This window comes from Hyperolius riggenbachi, chromosome 1 (assembly GCF_040937935.1).
Source record: "Hyperolius riggenbachi isolate aHypRig1 chromosome 1, aHypRig1.pri, whole genome shotgun sequence".
NCBI classification, from domain to species: domain Eukaryota; kingdom Metazoa; phylum Chordata; class Amphibia; order Anura; family Hyperoliidae; genus Hyperolius; species Hyperolius riggenbachi.
The window spans coordinates 73740561-73763909 of NC_090646.1; the positions used below are offsets into that span (position 1 = coordinate 73740561).

At 46.5% G+C, this 23349-nt stretch overlaps 3 gene segments (V, D, J or C); all 3 read left to right on the forward strand.

Annotated features, from left to right (window-relative positions):
• LOC137563083 (Ig kappa chain V-III region MOPC 63-like) overlaps nt 1–23349 on the forward strand; it is a 662489-nt gene that overhangs the window by 579186 nt on the left and 59954 nt on the right.
• On the forward strand, nt 70–574 carry LOC137561537 (immunoglobulin kappa variable 3-15-like). The segment is given in 2 exon segments: nt 70–129; nt 258–574. Coding segments are annotated over 2 exon segments (372 nt in total).
• LOC137561540 (immunoglobulin kappa variable 3-15-like) lies at nt 4996–5504 on the forward strand. The segment is given in 2 exon segments: nt 4996–5062; nt 5191–5504. Coding segments are annotated over 2 exon segments (369 nt in total).

Here is a 23349-nt window from a genome sequence, read left to right on the forward strand (position 1 = left end):
CCTCCCCCGTCACCCTCTATATAGATGTCATTGTACAGGAGACGTCTTCTAGTTTGTATCTGACCCCCAGAAACATGAAGATGGTTTCTCCCGGTTATCTGCTGGCCGTCATCTTCATTTCTATTCAGGGTGAGAGATGAGGCTCCTCCCATCACTCTGTGCACATCCATCTATACTTTGTACAATACATACACCCATCAGCACTGATAGGAAGACAGACATGTATGAATAATGACTGCGTCTCTTCCCATCCTCAGGATCCTGTGGGCAGAGTGTGATGACTCAGACTCCAGAGCATATCTCTGTGTATCCAGGAGAGAAGGCCACCATCTCATGTACAGCCAGTAGAACTACAAGTAATGGTATAGCCTGGTACCAACACAATTCAGGAAAGTCTACCACACTTCTCATCTATGCTGGAATCAGCCGACACACAGGAGTGCCAGACCGCTTCACTGGCAGCAGTGCTGGATCTCCTTACACACATTACACTCTGACAATCACTGGTGTGAAGGAGGAAGATGAAGCTGTCTATCACTGTCAGCAGTATCACAGCTACCCATTCACACAGTGATACAGAGCCGTACAAATACCTGCTTCCTCTCTCACATAGGCAGACAGCACTACAGAGCATACATTTAAAAATAGCATTGCAAAATTATGGAGAAGGGTGATGCCGGTAATGACATTTTGTTACTAATGTTATTTGATGTTTTATGACATTTCTAAAACATTAAATAACATTAGTAATAAGATGTCATTACTGGCATCTAGCATTATTATACATTTCCAGAAGCCAGCCTATCACCATGCAAGGACAGAAGCTACATGGTGATTGGCTGGGTGCAGGACACCTGCAAACTAACCAGAAAGTGTAGGAGACGCAATCAACGGGACCAAGTTATGTAATATAATTATACCCCTGCCTACTCTGAACCCTCCTATGCCTAACCCTAAAACCCACCTGGTGCCTAACCCTTAACCACTCCACCCCCTGCTGCCTAATCCTAACCACGCCACCCCCGCTGCCTAATCTTAACCACTCCACCCTCACTGCCTAATCTTAACCACTCCACCCTCACTGCCTAATCTTAACCACTCCACCCTCACTGCCTAATCTTAACCACTCCACCCTCACTGCCTAATCTTAACCACTCCACCCTCACTGCCTAATCTTAATCACTCCACTCCCGCTGCCTAATCTTAACCACTCCACCCCCATGCATAAACTTAACTTCCCCCTGCCTAACCTTAACCTCCCACCGCCTAGCCCACCTAATCTTAACTCCTTAATCTACACCCTGCCACCATGGGCAGCAATAGTAGAAGCTGCAAAGTTAAATTATGGTGCCTAGGCTTAGGGTTAAGGTTAGGCATAATTTATTTATTTTTCTTCAAACTCAGCACACATGAGTAGTCTCAACTATTGGTGTAGCCGCATTAAATTGCCGCACCCCAAGTTGAGTGGTGCTATTGCCATAGTTTGAAATGTTTATAATATTTTATATAGTAAACTTTATTGTCAACTGTCACGGAACAGCCGTGAGAAACAAAACGCGATCGCGGTCGGTTTGTGACACAATCGTTAAACCGAGATGTGATATGTAATCTCCCTCTGCTCTAGGAGCAGCTGGGAGGTTTTGGTCTTAGCTGAAAGAATACCTGTAGAAGGCTGGGGGGAGGTGTTGATTAGCTGGGACAATACTTATGCCCACCGAGGATGTTTATTTTTAATTACCTCAGAGTCACCAGATGGGGACTCTATTCAGAGAAAGGCTGTTATTCAAAACCTGCTTTCACCCAGACTATCCGGCACTGACCAAGGGCCATCTGAATGCATATGATGTATGGTTTCTTGTCGATTATATTTGCAAAGCCAGATTTGTCAGGTTCACTTGGTTGATGCACACATTTCCTCTCTGGTGTAATTAGCATTGCATTTTCTTTCCTTTGGAGGCAAGTGGTGAATGGCTTGTTTTAGGAGGTGAGAGCCCTGGAGCAGGCTGTTTGCGCTTGTCCTCCCCTTATGTGTCGCGCCCAGGTCATGCGCATGTAGCAGAACGCAATGGACGTTAAGGTAAGTGCCTGTTTTTAATCTTGGGAGGTGTGTGCGGGCGGCTCTTCCCGGCGCTGGCCACGCTGGGGAGATCGCCTGCACCCCCCAGCCTCCCCCTCCGGGTGCCGCTGTGTGGGTTCCAGGCAGTGAGAGAGCCTGGGACCCCCACGGCCCCCCGGTTGTATGGGGGCAATGGGAAGCCTCCTCGTGGCGCCCCTGGATAGTGCTATGTAGCAAGAACTAATTCCCGCAGGGCGATTGGTTTGCGGTTTTGGATTTTGACCCTGCATATTTAGGCATGCTAAAGCAAATGCATATTTGCATGAGCAATGTCTCGTGATTAGCCAATAGGCCAAATTTGCAAGCCAGATTTGTCAGGTTCACTTGGTTGATGCACACATTTCCTCTCTGGTGTAATTAGTACCTCAATAAATTATTAGAATATTACACTGCTAGTGCTGGTTCATTCACCTTGTATTTGTTGGAAATATCAACAGAATTATTACCTAAACTGCAGTATAGTGAAACAACCACAAGATGTCACTGTCTGTAAAATGTGATGATGATCTCTGTGGCATTGTTATTTCCTGTTTTCACTCTGTGGGGGACATTTATCAAGAGTGTCTGAGCCAAAAATATTAGTAGGTTTTTAGAAATCCATGCAGAATTGTCTCAGACAGCCTAAGAAATCACTAACTAGTGCAGATTCCATCTTAAAAATAAGAGGAGTTAGGAAGGTCTCTCAGGCAGTGTGGTGTGTGAGGGGAATTACTGTTGCTGAGGTAACCAACACATCTGTTGTCAGCAGGCTCTGAGTGGGGGGGGGGGGGGGGGAGCCCTTCACAAATCACATCTAGCCTGCAATGCTGCACTATCTGCAGAACTGCTATGAAGCACTTAATCTGCAGCAGTTTAGGGATGGATTTGCACTTTTCTTAAAGGAAAACTTAAGTAAAAAAAAAAAATGACATTTACTCACCTGGGGCATCCCTCAGCACCCCGAAGCTGGATGGTGCCCTCGCAGCCCCGCTCCGATCGTCCTGTCCCCGCCGGCGGCTACTTCCGGTTCGGCGACAGCCGCCGACAGGCTGGGAACGCGGCTGTTTTTCCGCGTTCCCAGCCGCTGCTATCACCCTCTATGCTGCTATAGCGTATATATATACGCTATAGCAGCATAGAGGGTGATAGCAGCGGCTGGGAACGCGGAAGAACAGCCGCGTTCCCAGCCTGTCGGCGGCTGTCGCCGAACCGGAAGTAGCCGCCGGCGGGGACAGGACGATCGGAGCGGGGCTGCGAGGGCACCATCCAGCTTCGGGGTGCTGAGGGATGCCCCAGGTGAGTAAATGTCATTTTTTTTTTTTGACTTAAGTTTTCCTTTAACTGTAGTGCAGCTCTAGAAATCCACACTAAACTGCCGCTATTCGTAAGATTTGAGAAGTTTCTTACTATCACGCAGAACAGTTCCTCTGCTGGTTAGAACAGTTTTAGAAAAAAACTGTCGGTAATGCTTTGATAAATCTGGCCCACTGTTCCTCTCTGTTCTAAGTAAGCTGCACTACCTGATTGTGGTGTATGTTTTATCTCTGCATGTTTTTCTTCACTAAAGAGTTCTAACTTGTTATACGGGGTGCCCATCTGCATGTATAGACCACTCTTCTCCATCAGTATTACCCTTAAAGGAGTTATCCGGGCTAGATAAAGAAAATAAAGGCTTCTTACCGGGGGCTTCCTCCAGCCCCCAAGCTCCCAGGACCTCCCTCGCCGAACCTCTGCGCGCAGCCGTTCGCCGGAGCTCCGTCCCGGTCCCCGGCGATGTCAGAGCGAGTCTGCTCGGCCCACGTGGCGGTGATTGACAGCGCTGCTCGCGCAGGTGGAGTACAGAGCGACCTGGAGGTCGCTCTGACGTCATTGTCGGGGACAGGGATGGAGCTCTGGCGAACGGCTGCGCGCAGAGGTGCGAGGGAGGTCCTGGGAGCTTGGGGCTGGAGGAAACCTCCGGTAAGTAGCCTTTATTTTCTTTATCTAGCCTGGATAACTCCTTTACAGAGAATCTGTACTCTAAGATTTTTACAGCAAAAAGCATACCATTCTATTCATTATGTTCTCCTGGGCCCCTCTGTGCTGTTTCTGCCACTCTCTGCTGCAATTCTGGCTTGTAATTAACAGTTTTAGGCAGTGTTTACAAACAAACTAACCAGCTTGTGATAGGCTCACATAAGCAGAGTGTGTGAGTCATACAGAGCCTGCAGGGGGCCTGCAGAGGGTGTGTATCGCTTCTATCCGATCACAAGTAGCCCTGCACATTCCACACATTCCAGCCTTAGCCCGACAGAAGAAAACAGATTAGATCATATAACAGAGATAACACAGCCACTGTGCAATTAGGAAAGGCTGCAGTAAGCCAGAGCAAATTAGAACAGGCAAAGGAACTTATAGGATAGAAGAACTAAGGCTGGACATTTTGTTACAGAGTCTCTTTAACTTTGATCTGATATGACACAGGTAAGGGCAGCACACTCAGGTCATCTATTATCAGATTATGTTTTAAAGGATTCAATCCAGATTGGTTGGCTCTTAACTGCTCTGTAACATTAGTAAATCAGGGCCACAGCGTGTACTCCGGGTGGTATAAATACAGACTCGTATAATAATGGTCTGGAAGCATATTGGTATAAATATTAAAACTTGACAAGTATGCCAGATGGGTGCTAAACTGCCCGTGAAAAATAACCTTTTATAATATTGTGCATGGCAGTGACACCTCAGGGGACATTCCACCATGGTGCTGCCTCCACTACACAGATGTGACTGTCACTGACATACCACAGAATTTACATCTTCCAAGTATTTGCATATACACAGTCCCTGGGGTGTCCCCTCCCCCGTCACCCTCTATATAGATATCATTGTACAGGAGACGTCTTCTAGTTTGTATCTGACCCTCCAGAAACATGAAGATGGTTTCTCCCAGTTATCTGCTGGCCGTCATCTTCATTTCTATTCAGGGTGAGAGATGAGGCTCCTCCCATTACTCTGTGCACATCCATCTATACATTGTACAATATATACACACATCAGCACTGATAGGAAGATAGACATGTATGAATAATGACTGTGTCTCTTCCCATCCTCAGGATCCTGTGGGCAGATTGTGATGACTCAGACTCCAGAGCATTTCTCTGTGTCTCCAGGAGAGAAGGTCACCATCTCATGTACATCCAGTTCCAGGACTGGGAACCTTATAGCCTGGTACCAACAGAAATCAGGAAAGTCTCCAACACTTCTCATCACTGGTGCAACCAGCCGATACACAGGAGTCCCAGGCCGCTTCACTGGCAGCAGTGCTGGACCTTACACACATTACACTCTGACAGTGACTGGCGTGAAGGAGGAAGATGAAGCCGTCTATCACTGTCAGCAGAGTAACAGCCTCCCATACACACAGTGATACAGAGCCGTACAAAAACCTCCTTCCTCTCTCACATAGGCAGACATCACTACACACTGCAGCAGGTGTACAACCACAGCACCGTCACACATAATGCACATGCTGCTAACCTGAGACCAGCAAAATAAAAAAAATATACATACCTGGGGCTTTCTTCAGCCCCCTTCATGCTCCTTGCCGTCTTCCTATGCCGTCTGGAACTTCCGGTAGATGGGCCGAAAATTCCACTAGTCATGGTGTACTGCACATGCGCGGCCCGGCCACGTGCCCCATCGCACTCCCGTCGCCAGGAGAGTTCTGCTCCTGCACAGTACTTCTGCACAGGCCCTGAACGCTCCCGGCCACGGGAGCGTGACGAGAGAGCACACACAGCCAGACCAGGCCACCTAATGGAAGATCCAGGCAGCATAGGAAGATAGCGACAGACCGATCAGTCTGAAGGGCATAGCCCCCAACTGTCCCTCTTTTGGAGGGACAGTCCCTCTTTGGAAGCCCAGTCCCTCTGTCCCTCTTTTGTCCTCATTTGTCCCTCTTTCAGGACTTTGTCCCTCTTTCTATGTAAACATATATACTGTATGTTTCTACTAAAAAATGTGTTTGATTGACTCAAAGCTTTATTCCCATCCTTTAAATTGATGTATTATTTAATTTTAAAATGTTATTATGGAGGAAAATGAACCAGGATAGAAAGGACCAGTGTGGTTTGAATTATAAAACAACATATTTTTCTTATGAAATCTTTATGGTATGCGTGACTAGTGGTGAGATAATGCGTGATCAGGGGTGTGGCAGGGGCGTGGCTTAAGTGTCCCTCTTTCTCATCTCAAAAAGTTGGGAGATATGCAAGGCCGTTGGAGGGAGCCCCAGGTATATACAGTATATATCTTGTTTTGTTTTTGCTGGTCTCAGTTACACTGTAAAGGCACTGGGGGGGTAATATGGGACACAGACTGAGGCATGTTCCCTGCTCCATGACATGTCTCTGTGCCCCCCGTGCCTCTCTCAAAAACTGGTACACCTTGGTTCATGGGATGCAAAAACAGCTATTTTATGGAGCATATTTACAGTCAACATACAACTCTATGCCAGAAATACATATACAGTAGAATCCCTTCATAGTAAACTATACATTTTATTTCATTTTAAACAATGCAGATTGCCTGACTATCCTGCTGATATTCTGCCTCTAATATGTTAAGCCGCAGACGCTGGACAAACATGCAGATCAGGTGCTCTGAGTCAAGGTGCTCTGAGCCAAGTCCGAACCAATTAGCTGCCTGCTTGTTTCAGGTGTATGATTCAGGAACTTCAGAGCAGCTAAAGAGATCAGCAAGACTGCCAGGCAGCCAGGGGCGTAACTAGAAATCACTGGGCCCCCCTGCGAATATTTGGATGGGGCCCCCCCCATAGGTGCCAAATAATCGTAATGGGGCAGCGTTTCACTGTAAATTAATTGTAAAGTGGGCAGCATTTTACCAGACAATCGTAATGTGGGCCAGAAAATCGTAATGTTGGCAGAGTTCACCAGAAAATCGTAATGTGGGCCTTTAGAAAATCCTAATGTGGGCAGAGTTCACCAGAAAATCCTAATGTGGGCACCAGTCACCAGAAAATAGTAACGTGAGCAGCAGTCACCAGAAAATTGTAACGTGGGCAGCATTCACCAGACAATCGTAATGTGGGCAGCGTTCACCAGAATATCGTAATGTGGGACAGAAAATCATAATGTGGGCAGAGTTCACCAGAAAATTGTAACATGGACAGCATTCACCAGACAATCGTAACTTGGGCAGTGTTCGCCAGAAAATCGTAATGTGGGCCAGAAAATCGTAATGTGGGCAGCGTTCACCAGAAAATCGTAACGTGGACAGCATTCACCAGACAATCGTAACGTGGGCAGTGTTCACCAGAAAATCGTAATGTGGGCCAGAAAATCGTAATGTGGGCAGAGTTCACCAGAAAATCGCAATGTGGGCAGCAGTCACCAGAAAATCGCCATGTGGGCAGCAGTCACCAGAAAATTGCAATGTGGGCATCAGTCACCAGAAAATCCTAATGTGGGCAGCAGTCACCAGAATATCGTAATGTGGGCAGCAGTCACCAGAAAATCCTAATGTGGGCAGCAGTCAGTCACCAGAATGTCGTAATGTGGGCAGCAGACACCAGAAAATCCTAATGTGGGCAGCAGTCACCAGAAAAATCGCAATGTGGGCAGCAGTCACCAGAAAAATCGCAATGTGGGCAGCAGTCACCAGAAAAATCGCAATGTGGGCAGCAGTCACCAGAAAATCCTAATGTGGGCAGCATACACCAGAAAATCGTAATGTGGGCAGCAGACACCAGAAAATCACAATGTGGGCAGCAGACACCTGAAAATCGCAATGTGGGCAGCAGACACCTGAAAATCGTAATGTGGGCAGCAGACACCTGAAAATCGTAATGTGGGCAGCAGACACCTGAAAATCGTAATGAGGGCAGCAGACACCTGAAAATCGCAATGTGGGCAGCAGTGACCAGAAAATCGCAATGTGGGCAGCAGTGACCAGAAAATCGTAATGTGGGCAGCAGACACCTGAAAATCACAATGTGGGCAGCAGACACCTGAAAATCGTAATGTGGGCAGCAGACACCAGAAAATCGCAATGTGGGCAGCAGACACCAGAAAATCGCAATGTGGGCAGCAGTGACTAGAAAATCGTAATGTGGGCAGCAGACACCAGAAAATCATAATGTGGGCAGCAGACACCAGAAAATCGCAATGTGGGCAGCAGACACCTGAAAATCACAATGTGGGCAGCAGACACCTGAAAATCACAATGTGGGCAGCAGTGACCAGAAAATCATAATGTGGGCAGCAGACACCTGAAAATCGCAATGTGGGCAGCAGACACCTGAAAATCGTAATGTGGGCAGCAGACACCTGAAAATCGTAATGTGGGCAGCAGACACCTGAAAATCGTAATGTGGGCAGCAGACACCTGAAAATCGTAATGTGGGCAGCAGACACCTGAAAATCGCAATGTGGGCAGCAGTGACCAGAAAATCGCAATGTGGGCAGCAGTGACCAGAAAATCGTAATGTGGGCAGCAGACACCTGAAAATCACAATGTGGGCAGCAGACACCTGAAAATCGTAATGTGGGCAGCAGACACCAGAAAATCGCAATGTGGGCAGCAGTGACCAGAAAATCACAATGTGGGCAGCAGACACCTGAAAATCGCAATGTGGGCAGCAGACACCTGAAAATCGTAATGTGGGCAGCAGACACCTGAAAATCGTAATGTGGGCAGCAGACACCTGAAAATCGTAATGTGGGCAGCAGACACCTGAAAATCGCAATGTGGGCAGCAGTGACCTGAAAATCGTAATGTGGGCAGCAGTCACCAGAAAATCGTAATGTGGGCAGCAGACACCTGAAAATCACAATGTGGGCAGCAGACACCTGAAAATCACAATGTGGGCAGCAGACACTAGAAAAAAAAATGCACCTGTGAAAAAAAAACAATTCACTTACCTGACAGAAGTCTTCTCCTCTCCCGGCATCTGGCCCGCAGCTCCCCGAGTCCTCCTGCAGCACATCTCCCGCGCTGACAGGCAGAGTGCAGGGCTACGGCAAGATGGCTGCCGAAACCCTGTACTAGAGACACAAATAGTCTCCAGTGTAGGGCTTCTTCGGCGGCCATCTTGCCGTAGCCCTGCTCTGCCTGCCGGAGACTATGCAGGCTGCTGGTGGAGCGGGGCTGCGGGGAATGAACTGGCAGACGCTGCGGCCAGTTGAGCACCTTGCTGGGGGGTCCAGAGCAGCGCTCCCCCCACGCACAGTGAGCGGGCCCCAGAGCAGCCCCGGGCGGCCGGCCCCCCTGCGGCTGAGAGAGTCGCATCCCCGGTAGGTACGCCGGTGGTGACAGCCTTTCCTCCTCCGGGCCCCTGACTTGCTAGGGGCCCCCCTGCAACTGCAGGGGCTGCAGGGTCTATTCCTACGCCCCTGCAGGCAGCTGGTATTGTTTAAAAGGAAATAAATATGGCAGCCACCATGTGCTTTTCACTTCCAGTTCTCTTTAAAGTGAACCTGAACTCAGAACTCCCCTCTACTCTGAAAGATACACAACAGCATAATAACCTTTAAACAAAAAAGAAAATTTCTTAGTTACAGCCGATACAAATCCTAAAATAAATCTGCACATTTTCTACTTCCTGATTCATGGAAGCAGACATATTGTTTACAGGCAGCTTGTGCTTTCAAATGAGCTTATCTGCCATAGGCAGTCATGTGACACAGGGGGGAGATCAAATTACAACTAGTCATTAGACACAAATGAGGGGGAATTACATAGGTTAAACTCTTTAAATACGTACAGGGTGCATTACTGTTATGTTTTTCGTGTGTCCTGTGCAAGAGTTCAGGTGCACTTTAAGGGATTTGTTCTCTGCACAGCAGCCATATCAGTGTGACATACAATCTGGTGCATTCAGCTGTCAGTAAAAATAAATTAACTTTAAAGCCTTTTGGCTTTCCTTTGTTGTCAGCTGTGTCTGCTCAAAGTAACTAGCTTCTGTTTACTCTTTAGGAGAGCTGGACCTGCATTGCTGTTCATCTACCTCATTTGCATTCAGATAACATTGATCTTTTTACTTTTTAAATGCAAAAATCCAAAAGTGGACACATACAAGTTCTACGCAGGTTTAGTATTATGTGTACAAAGTAATTGACTTGCACACCAGCAGTGAGATTCAAATGCATAAGGATTGTATTCAGTAACAACAAAAATGCATACAACATTACCCGTAGCAATTAACTGATAGCATAGGCTCACTTTAACAGTGTATAATGGAGATACAACAAAGTGGGAGCAAATCACAAAGATCCCCTGGGATCATAAGCCTCATGAGGCTCCTTCCTGGCTGCTGCAATGATACTGAGTAAACTTCTTTTTTAAATACCTGACAGATAGAAGCGGCACGCACGCTATAGACACCCAGGCCGCCCCAATTGGAGTCGCGGACGTCACGCGGCAGGCGCCGTGTGCGTCATGACTTCACTTCCGGATACTCCAGTCTCCACCGCTCCGCTGCCAACCAGGCCAGAGCGGCGCTTGCTAGCCCTGACATGGCCACCGCACGTGTGTGGGTGGGGACAGGAGTCCAGGATATACACAGCCAACAGGAGAGCAACAAAGCAGGGAAACAGAGGCAGTGTTAACATAAAAGTCCATAAAGCAGGTCTTGTTGTAAGTGAAGTGCAGGTTTAGTGCCATCTACAAAATAAGGGAAAGAGAAAGCAATTACTCAGAAGGTAAAGTACATACAGCAATTTAAAGGGGGAAGAAGCAGCTTCTTCCCCTTTAAATTGCCGCACGTACTTTACTATATGAGTAAAGTACGTATATGAACACTGCACGTATATGGATATCCTGGACTCCTTTCCCCGCCCACGCACGCGCACGGCCATGTCAGGGATGGCAAGCACCGCTCTGGCCTGGTTGGCAGCGCACGACTGGAGTATCCGCAAGTGACGTCATGATGCACACGGCGCCTGCCATGTGACGTCAGCGACGCCAATCGGGCCGGCCCGGGTGTCCATAGCGGGCGTGCCTCTGTAACCAGAATGAACCAGGACTGACAGGAAGAAATCAACCAGACACTGATACAGTAATTTGGAAGTAAAGAGTTTTATTAATACCAAAAAAGAAAATTTGGTAAAAGTAAATGTAGTCTCAACCAATGAAAAATACCAAAATGTTTACAATACAATTCAGTTACAATCTTTGTTCTTTATAATAGACAACTCTGGCTGTCCCAGGAAGGGATACCCAACTCCGTAATCCCAGCACATCGACGCCTCCCAGGTAAGTATCTGTACGGAATTTACTAATATATATATATATATATATATATATATATATATATATATATATATATATATTCACTTAAATTACACTAAATAAATAAATAATTTGATTAATACATTAGAAAATTAATAGAGAAGGAAATTGAGAAGAATCACGTTAATAAATAGATAAATTAGTTAATGAATAGAAAAGGGAAGATAAATAAGTAAATAAATAAAATTATCTCTCTCCCTTCCTCTCTCAGATAATTAAAAGTTGTGTTTCTGTTTCTTGCAGGTGCATTCTCACAACCGAGGTCTTAAAGGACATCCGAGGTGAAATAAACGAGATAAACAATTGTATTTGTCCTCCTCCTTCTAAAAATTACTTTTAAAGTTATCACACAGTTTTATTTTATATTTAGATCAACTTTTTAAGCTTTTACTGTTTCATGGCATTTTCTCAATGACACATTAATTGAAGTATGCCAGGGTTAAAATATATGAACTATTGATCTTTTTTTTATCTCTTTCCTGCTCTTAGAAGTCATTTACTGCCACAAAAGTTTTCAGGCAGAGAAAGAAAAAAAGGAACACAGCATAGTTATTTGTGTACTAGGCACTGTACATACCCATGTCTATCTCATCATGTCACATGTCACCTCGTGAGTCCTTTAAGGGTAAGAAAAAAATAAAAAAAAATACCAAAAAGAAAAAGTGAGTATGACTGGAGAGAAAAAGAAAACAATAATAGTCTTTAGAAAAAAAATGCTCCTTTGTTCACTCATGGATTTCTTTTTCATAGGATGATCCAGATGTCACCAGTACAGTCTTTCTAAAGGTCACTAACCAATAACTTTTATTTAAAGGAATACTATCGATACCCAAGTGTTCTAAAATGACAGTGTGCAAATAATGTCTAAGTAGCTGTGTAAACATTTTCCTACTTTTCACGTTAAATATCAGAGGCAAAAGCTGTAATTTATTGAGGGTAGGATTTAGCTATATTGGGACAAATCAATTGCAGAAGGGGTGTCTGCTTCAATGCACAGCCAAAGTTGCATATCAGACTACAGAGAGCAAATATCAAACATACCAAACTCTGAAAGCAAAAACAGTATGAAAAAGCTGTGACAATTAGTTACATTTCCTCTTCTCTCTTCAGACAGTCAGTCAGAAACACAGGACACAGGAGCTGCAGCTGTTGGGAGCTCCCTTCTCTGTCACACACAGAGTTACACATAGAGTTAACTGATCAAGTGTGAGGGGAATTTCCCCTCTCCTCATGGCTCAGTCAGCTCAGTTTTGGCATCAGTAAAGTTTGAATGTATATTTATACCAGTAAACAAAGAAGTTGCTACTAAAATGTATACACCAGTACTTAGCAGCACTTCCCAAACAATTCCTGTGTCAATTGAAAAAAATATGTGAATCGATAGTATTCCTTTAAACTGGTAATCCCTTTGTATTAATCTTCTTCTTTCTCTTCCAGGCTTCAGGAATAGCTGCTGAACGATCCAGACTATAGTTGAGTATCTTTTCTCAAAACAACAAGAAATCCTGGCCACTTTTAACTAAACAACTCAGTTATTTAGCACATCTCAGCATGTATGTATAAAGCAGACGACGGAGGCCTTTACAGTCTATGTGAAGGTTAAGACACAGCATTAGAGCCATTATCTCCTAGGTAATTACCTGAGATTGATTTAACAGGCTGTAATTACAGTCCATATGCTTATTCACAGTCATAATATCGAAGATAAATGCTGTTATGGTGAACTAAGCAGTATCAGCTATGCAGAGTACTGGAAACTGTTCAGGAAGGGGGTCTCAACTTTTATATATATATACTAGTAGACCCAGCCCATTTAAAAACAGGCTCTAGGTCTACGGCCGCCGCTGCACATGCACGTGCAAGCAAACGCCGCGCGCCCGACGCAGGCGCGTGCCGGCACCCGCCCACCTCGCTTGCCCACACCTGTCCACCTCGCTCGCCCACACCCGCCCACCTCGTTCGCCCACACCCGCCCACCTCGCTCACACGTCCAGCTTCCTGGTCCCAGCTGCCCGTTACTGTGCACGTGCACAGTAACAAAATTCCTGGAACACAGGGATAAAACTGCTGGACGCAGCGACACTTAGCTTTTATTAGGTAGGATATATATATATATATATATATATATATATATATATATACTAGCTGGACGCCCGGCGTTGTCCAGGTATGTATTTGGCTGGTGTTGGCCCCACCCCTTTTTCCTAACCCTAACACACAATTACTTAATGACCAAGTTTGTGAGCTTTGCGGTCTTTGTCATCAATAATTTGCATTAAAATAAAATAAATCTGATTGGCTGTGGCTCCACCCCTTTTCTGAATTTGAACCCAAATCACCCAATGGCCAAGTGTATCACCCCTATGCCACCCTCTACTCTCCTGCTGTCACCTCTCTGCTACCCTCCCCTGCAGTCATCTCTTTGCCAGCCTCTACCTTCCTGCTGTCACCTCTCTGTCACCCTCTGATCCCCTCCTGCTGTCACCTCTCTGCTGATGGGTTTATGTAGCTAAATTGGGCATGCTGGGTAACTGTTATTTGGGTGGGCATGCTTCATATCTGTATTAGTTGTGTGGGCATGCTGTGCACCTTTGTTATTCGTGTGGACATGCTGCATATCTGTATTAGCTGTGTGGACATGCTGTGCACCTTTGTTATTTGTGTGTGCATTCTGAATAACTGTATTACTTGTGTGGGCATGCTTTGTATCTGTGTTATTTGGGTGTGCATGCTGCATAACTGTTTACTTGGGTGTAGTATCTAACCGGCGCCATGGCGGAGGGGGTCGTTTGGGGCAAAGGGTACCAAAGGTTTTCTTGCCTGGAGTGACTTAAAGACTAGAAACGCCCGTTACACCATCATGATGACTCTGCTACACAGATGTGACTGTCACTGAGAAACCACAGAAATCACATTTCCCCAGTATTTGCATATACAGAGTCCCTGGTGTGTCCCCTCCCCCGTCACCCTCTATATAGATGTCATTGTACAGGAGACGTCTTCTAGTTTGTATCTGACCCCCAGAAACATGAAGATGGTTTCTCCCGGTTATCTGCTGGCCGTCATCTTCATTTCTATTCAGGGTGAGAGATGAGGCTCCTCCCATCACTCTGTGCACATCCATCTATACATTGTACAATACATACACACATCAGCACTGATAGGAAGACAGACATGTATGAATAATGACTGCGTCTCTTCCCATCCTCAGGATCCTGTGGGCAGAGTGTGATGACTCAGACTCCAGAGCATATCTCTGTGTATCCAGGAGAGAAGGCCACCATCTCATGTACAGCCAGTAGAACTACAAGTAATGGTATAGCCTGGTACCAACACAATTCAGGAAAGTCTACCACACTTCTCATCTATGCTGGAATCAGCCGACACACAGGAGTGCCAGACCGCTTCACTGGCAGCAGTGCTGGATCTCCTTACACACATTACACTATGACAGTGACTGGTGTGAAGGAGGAAGATGAAGCTGTCTATCACTGTCAGCAGTATCACAGCTACCCATTCACACAGTGATACAGAGCCGTACAAATACCTGCTTCCTCTCTCACATAGGCAGACAGCACTACAGAGCATACATTTAAAAATAGCATTGCAAAATTATGGTGAAGGGTGATGCCGGTAATGACATTTTGTTACTAATGTTATTTGATGTTTTATGACATTTCTAAAACATTAAATAACATTAGTAATAAGATGTCATTACTGGCATCTAGCATTATTATACATTTCCAGAAGCCAGCCTATCACCATGCAAGGACAGAAGCTACATGGTGATTGGCTGGGTGCAGGACACCTGCAAACTAACCAGAAAGTGTAGGAGACGCAATCAACGGGACCAAGTTATGTAATATAATTATACCCCTGCCTACTCTGAACCCTCCTATGCCTAACCCTAAAACCCACCTGGTGCCTAACCCTTAACCACTCCACCCCCTGCTGCCTAATCCTAACCACGCCACCCCCGCTGCCTAATCTTAACCACTCCACCCTCACTGCCTAATCTTAACCACTCCACCCTCACTGCCTAATCTTAACCACTCCACCCTCACTGCCTAATCTTAATCACTCCACTCCCGCTGCCTAATCTTAACCACTCCACCCCCATGCATAAACTTAACTTCCCCCTGCCTAACCTTAACCTCCCACCGCCTAGCCCACCTAATCTTAACTCCTTAATCTACACCCTGCCACCATGGGCAGCAATAGTAGAAGCTGCAAAGTTAAATTATGGTGCCTAGGCTTAGGGTTAAGGTTAGGCATAATTTATTTATTTTTCTTCAAACTCAGCACACATGAGTAGTCTCAACTATTGGTGTAGCCGCATTAAATTGCCGCACCCCAAGTTGAGTGGTGCTATTGCCATAGTTTGAAATGTTTATAATATTTTATATAGTAAACTTTATTGTCAACTGTCACGGAACAGCCGTGAGAAACAAAACGCGATCGCGGTCGGTTTGTGACACAATCGTTAAACCGAGATGTGATATGTAATCTCCCTCTGCTCTAGGAGCAGCTGGGAGGTTTTGGTCTTAGCTGAAAGAATACCTGTAGAAGGCTGGGGGGAGGTGTTGATTAGCTGGGACAATACTTATGCCCACCGAGGATGTTTATTTTTAATTACCTCAGAGTCACCAGATGGGGACTCTATTCAGAGAAAGGCTGTTATTCAAAACCTGCTTTCACCCAGACTATCCGGCACTGACCAAGGGCCATCTGAATGCATATGATGTATGGTTTCTTGTCGATTATATTTGCAAAGCCAGATTTGTCAGGTTCACTTGGTTGATGCACACATTTCCTCTCTGGTGTAATTAGCATTGCATTTTCTTTCCTTTGGAGGCAAGTGGTGAATGGCTTGTTTTAGGAGGTGAGAGCCCTGGAGCAGGCTGTTTGCGCTTGTCCTCCCCTTATGTGTCGCGCCCAGGTCATGCGCATGTAGCAGAACGCAATGGACGTTAAGGTAAGTGCCTGTTTTTAATCTTGGGAGGTGTGTGCGGGCGGCTCTTCCCGGCGCTGGCCACGCTGGGGAGATCGCCTGCACCCCCCAGCCTCCCCCTCCGGGTGCCGCTGTGTGGGTTCCAGGCAGTGAGAGAGCCTGGGACCCCCACGGCCCCCCGGTTGTATGGGGGCAATGGGAAGCCTCCTCGTGGCGCCCCTGGATAGTGCTATGTAGCAAGAACTAATTCCCGCAGGGCGATTGGTTTGCGGTTTTGGATTTTGACCCTGCATATTTAGGCATGCTAAAGCAAATGCATATTTGCATGAGCAATGTCTCGTGATTAGCCAATAGGCCAAATTTGCAAGCCAGATTTGTCAGGTTCACTTGGTTGATGCACACATTTCCTCTCTGGTGTAATTAGTACCTCAATAAATTATTAGAATATTACACTGCTAGTGCTGGTTCATTCACCTTGTATTTGTTGGAAATATCAACAGAATTATTACCTAAACTGCAGTATAGTGAAACAACCACAAGATGTCACTGTCTGTAAAATGTGATGATGATCTCTGTGGCATTGTTATTTCCTGTTTTCACTCTGTGGGGGACATTTATCAAGAGTGTCTGAGCCAAAAATATTAGTAGGTTTTTAGAAATCCATGCAGAATTGTCTCAGACAGCCTAAGAAATCACTAACTAGTGCAGATTCCATCTTAAAAATAAGAGGAGTTAGGAAGGTCTCTCAGGCAGTGTGGTGTGTGAGGGGAATTACTGTTGCTGAGGTAACCAACACATCTGTTGTCAGCAGGCTCTGAGTGGGGGGGGGGGGGGGGAGCCCTTCACAAATCACATCTAGCCTGCAATGCTGCACTATCTGCAGAACTGCTATGAAGCACTTAATCTGCAGCAGTTTAGGGATGGATTTGCACTTTTCTTAAAGGAAAACTTAAGTAAAAAAAAAAAATGACATTTACTCACCTGGGGCATCCCTCAGCACCCCGAAGCTGGATGGTGCCCTCGCAGCCCCGCTCCGATCGTCCTGTCCCCGCCGGCGGCTACTTCCGGTTCGGCGACAGCCGCCGACAGGCTGGGAACGCGGCTGTTTTTCCGCGTTCCCAGCCGCTGCTATCACCCTCTATGCTGCTATAGCGTATATATATACGCTATAGCAGCATAGAGGGTGATAGCAGCGGCTGGGAACGCGGAAGAACAGCCGCGTTCCCAGCCTGTCGGCGGCTGTCGCCGAACCGGAAGTAGCCGCCGGCGGGGACAGGACGATCGGAGCGGGGCTGCGAGGGCACCATCCAGCTTCGGGGTGCTGAGGGATGCCCCAGGTGAGTAAATGTCATTTTTTTTTTTTGACTTAAGTTTTCCTTTAACTGTAGTGCAGCTCTAGAAATCCACACTAAACTGCCGCTATTCGTAAGATTTGAGAAGTTTCTTACTATCACGCAGAACAGTTCCTCTGCTGGTTAGAACAGTTTTAGAAAAAAACTGTCGGTAATGCTTTGATAAATCTGGCCCACTGTTCCTCTCTGTTCTAAGTAAGCTGCACTACCTGATTGTGGTGTATGTTTTATCTCTGCATGTTTTTCTTCACTAAAGAGTTCTAACTTGTTATACGGGGTGCCCATCTGCATGTATAGACCACTCTTCTCCATCAGTATTACCCTTAAAGGAGTTATCCGGGCTAGATAAAGAAAATAAAGGCTTCTTACCGGGGGCTTCCTCCAGCCCCCAAGCTCCCAGGACCTCCCTCGCCGAACCTCTGCGCGCAGCCGTTCGCCGGAGCTCCGTCCCGGTCCCCGGCGATGTCAGAGCGAGTCTGCTCGGCCCACGTGGCGGTGATTGACAGCGCTGCTCGCGCAGGTGGAGTACAGAGCGACCTGGAGGTCGCTCTGACGTCATTGTCGGGGACAGGGATGGAGCTCTGGCGAACGGCTGCGCGCAGAGGTGCGAGGGAGGTCCTGGGAGCTTGGGGCTGGAGGAAACCTCCGGTAAGTAGCCTTTATTTTCTTTATCTAGCCTGGATAACTCCTTTACAGAGAATCTGTACTCTAAGATTTTTACAGCAAAAAGCATACCATTCTATTCATTATGTTCTCCTGGGCCCCTCTGTGCTGTTTCTGCCACTCTCTGCTGCAATTCTGGCTTGTAATTAACAGTTTTAGGCAGTGTTTACAAACAAACTAACCAGCTTGTGATAGGCTCACATAAGCAGAGTGTGTGAGTCATACAGAGCCTGCAGGGGGCCTGCAGAGGGTGTGTATCGCTTCTATCCGATCACAAGTAGCCCTGCACATTCCACACATTCCAGCCTTAGCCCGACAGAAGAAAACAGATTAGATCATATAACAGAGATAACACAGCCACTGTGCAATTAGGAAAGGCTGCAGTAAGCCAGAGCAAATTAGAACAGGCAAAGGAACTTATAGGATAGAAGAACTAAGGCTGGACATTTTGTTACAGAGTCTCTTTAACTTTGATCTGATATGACACAGGTAAGGGCAGCACACTCAGGTCATCTATTATCAGATTATGTTTTAAAGGATTCAATCCAGATTGGTTGGCTCTTAACTGCTCTGTAACATTAGTAAATCAGGGCCACAGCGTGTACTCCGGGTGGTATAAATACAGACTCGTATAATAATGGTCTGGAAGCATATTGGTATAAATATTAAAACTTGACAAGTATGCCAGATGGGTGCTAAACTGCCCGTGAAAAATAACCTTTTATAATATTGTGCATGGCAGTGACACCTCAGGGGACATTCCACCATGGTGCTGCCTCCACTACACAGATGTGACTGTCACTGACATACCACAGAATTTACATCTTCCAAGTATTTGCATATACACAGTCCCTGGGGTGTCCCCTCCCCCGTCACCCTCTATATAGATATCATTGTACAGGAGACGTCTTCTAGTTTGTATCTGACCCTCCAGAAACATGAAGATGGTTTCTCCCAGTTATCTGCTGGCCGTCATCTTCATTTCTATTCAGGGTGAGAGATGAGGCTCCTCCCATTACTCTGTGCACATCCATCTATACATTGTACAATATATACACACATCAGCACTGATAGGAAGATAGACATGTATGAATAATGACTGTGTCTCTTCCCATCCTCAGGATCCTGTGGGCAGATTGTGATGACTCAGACTCCAGAGCATTTCTCTGTGTCTCCAGGAGAGAAGGTCACCATCTCATGTACATCCAGTTCCAGGACTGGGAACCTTATAGCCTGGTACCAACAGAAATCAGGAAAGTCTCCAACACTTCTCATCACTGGTGCAACCAGCCGATACACAGGAGTCCCAGGCCGCTTCACTGGCAGCAGTGCTGGACCTTACACACATTACACTCTGACAGTGACTGGCGTGAAGGAGGAAGATGAAGCCGTCTATCACTGTCAGCAGAGTAACAGCCTCCCATACACACAGTGATACAGAGCCGTACAAAAACCTCCTTCCTCTCTCACATAGGCAGACATCACTACACACTGCAGCAGGTGTACAACCACAGCACCGTCACACATAATGCACATGCTGCTAACCTGAGACCAGCAAAATAAAAAAAATATACATACCTGGGGCTTTCTTCAGCCCCCTTCATGCTCCTTGCCGTCTTCCTATGCCGTCTGGAACTTCCGGTAGATGGGCCGAAAATTCCACTAGTCATGGTGTACTGCACATGCGCGGCCCGGCCACGTGCCCCATCGCACTCCCGTCGCCAGGAGAGTTCTGCTCCTGCACAGTACTTCTGCACAGGCCCTGAACGCTCCCGGCCACGGGAGCGTGACGAGAGAGCACACACAGCCAGACCAGGCCACCTAATGGAAGATCCAGGCAGCATAGGAAGATAGCGACAGACCGATCAGTCTGAAGGGCATAGCCCCCAACTGTCCCTCTTTGGAAGCCCAGTCCCTCTGTCCCTCTTTTGTCCTCATTTGTCCCTCTTTCAGGACTTTGTCCCTCTTTCTATGTAAACATATATACTGTATGTTTCTACTAAAAAATGTGTTTGATTGACTCAAAGCTTTATTCCCATCCTTTAAATTGATGTATTATTTAATTTTAAAATGTTATTATGGAGGAAAATGAACCAGGATAGAAAGGACCAGTGTGGTTTGAATTATAAAACAACATATTTTTCTTATGAAATCTTTATGGTATGCGTGACTAGTGGTGAGATAATGCGTGATCAGGGGTGTGGCAGGGGCGTGGCTTAAGTGTCCCTCTTTCTCATCTCAAAAAGTTGGGAGATATGCAAGGCCGTTGGAGGGAGCCCCAGGTATATACAGTATATATCTTGTTTTGTTTTTGCTGGTCTCAGTTACACTGTAAAGGCACTGGGGGGGTAATATGGGACACAGACTGAGGCATGTTCCCTGCTCCATGACATGTCTCTGTGCCCCCCGTGCCTCTCTCAAAAACTGGTACACCTTGGTTCATGGGATGCAAAAACAGCTATTTTATGGAGCATATTTACAGTCAACATACAACTCTATGCCAGAAATACATATACAGTAGAATCCCTTCATAGTAAACTATACATTTTATTTCATTTTAAACAATGCAGATTGCCTGACTATCCTGCTGATATTCTGCCTCTAATATGTTAAGCCGCAGACGCTGGACAAACATGCAGATCAGGTGCTCTGAGTCAAGGTGCTCTGAGCCAAGTCCGAACCAATTAGCTGCCTGCTTGTTTCAGGTGTATGATTCAGGAACTTCAGAGCAGCTAAAGAGATCAGCAAGACTGCCAGGCAGCCAGGGGCGTAACTAGAAATCACTGGGCCCCCCTGCGAATATTTGGATGGGGCCCCCCCCATAGGTGCCAAATAATCGTAATGGGGCAGCGTTTCACTGTAAATTAATTGTAAAGTGGGCAGCATTTTACCAGACAATCGTAATGTGGGCCAGAAAATCGTAATGTTGGCAGAGTTCACCAGAAAATCGTAATGTGGGCCTTTAGAAAATCCTAATGTGGGCAGAGTTCACCAGAAAATCCTAATGTGGGCACCAGTCACCAGAAAATAGTAACGTGAGCAGCAGTCACCAGAAAATTGTAACGTGGGCAGCATTCACCAGACAATCGTAATGTGGGCAGCGTTCACCAGAATATCGTAATGTGGGACAGAAAATCATAATGTGGGCAGAGTTCACCAGAAAATTGTAACATGGACAGCATTCACCAGACAATCGTAACTTGGGCAGTGTTCGCCAGAAAATCGTAATGTGGGCCAGAAAATCGTAATGTGGGCAGCGTTCACCAGAAAATCGTAACGTGGACAGCATTCACCAGACAATCGTAACGTGGGCAGTGTTCACCAGAAAATCGTAATGTGGGCCAGAAAATCGTAATGTGGGCAGAGTTCACCAGAAAATCGCAATGTGGGCAGCAGTCACCAGAAAATCGCCATGTGGGCAGCAGTCACCAGAAAATTGCAATGTGGGCATCAGTCACCAGAAAATCCTAATGTGGGCAGCAGTCACCAGAATATCGTAATGTGGGCAGCAGTCACCAGAAAATCCTAATGTGGGCAGCAGTCAGTCACCAGAATGTCGTAATGTGGGCAGCAGACACCAGAAAATCCTAATGTGGGCAGCAGTCACCAGAAAAATCGCAATGTGGGCAGCAGTCACCAGAAAAATCGCAATGTGGGCAGCAGTCACCAGAAAAATCGCAATGTGGGCAGCAGTCACCAGAAAATCCTAATGTGGGCAGCATACACCAGAAAATCGTAATGTGGGCAGCAGACACCAGAAAATCGCAATGTGGGCAGCAGACACCTGAAAATCGCAATGTGGGCAGCAGACACCTGAAAATCGTAATGTGGGCAGCAGACACCTGAAAATCGTAATGTGGGCAGCAGACACCTGAAAATCGTAATGAGGGCAGCAGACACCTGAAAATCGCAATGTGGGCAGCAGTGACCAGAAAATCGCAATGTGGGCAGCAGTGACCAGAAAATCGTAATGTGGGCAGCAGACACCTGAAAATCACAATGTGGGCAGCAGACACCTGAAAATCGTAATGTGGGCAGCAGACACCAGAAAATCGCAATGTGGGCAGCAGACACCAGAAAATCGCAATGTGGGCAGCAGTGACTAGAAAATCGTAATGTGGGCAGCAGACACCAGAAAATCATAATGTGGGCAGCAGACACCAGAAAATCGCAATGTGGGCAGCAGACACCTGAAAATCACAATGTGGGCAGCAGACACCTGAAAATCACAATGTGGGCAGCAGTGACCAGAAAATCATAATGTGGGCAGCAGACACCTGAAAATCGCAATGTGGGCAGCAGACACCTGAAAATCGTAATGTGGGCAGCAGACACCTGAAAATCGTAATGTGGGCAGCAGACACCTGAAAATCGTAATGTGGGCAGCAGACACCTGAAAATCGTAATGTGGGCAGCAGACACCTGAAAATCGCAATGTGGGCAGCAGTGACCAGAAAATCGCAATGTGGGCAGCAGTGACCAGAAAATCGTAATGTGGGCAGCAGACACCTGAAAATCACAATGTGGGCAGCAGACACCTGAAAATCGTAATGTGGGCAGCAGACACCAGAAAATCGCAATGTGGGCAGCAGTGACCAGAAAATCACAATGTGGGCAGCAGACACCTGAAAATCGCAATGTGGGCAGCAGACACCTGAAAATCGTAATGTGGGCAGCAGACACCTGAAAATCGTAATGTGGGCAGCAGACACCTGAAAATCGTAATGTGGGCAGCAGACACCTGAAAATCGCAATGTGGGCAGCAGTGACCTGAAAATCGTAATGTGGGCAGCAGTCACCAGAAAATCGTAATGTGGGCAGCAGACACCTGAAAATCACAATGTGGGCAGCAGACACCTGAAAATCACAATGTGGGCAGCAGACACTAGAAAAAAAAATGCACCTGTGAAAAAAAAACAATTCACTTACCTGACAGAAGTCTTCTCCTCTCCCGGCATCTGGCCCGCAGCTCCCCGAGTCCTCCTGCAGCACATCTC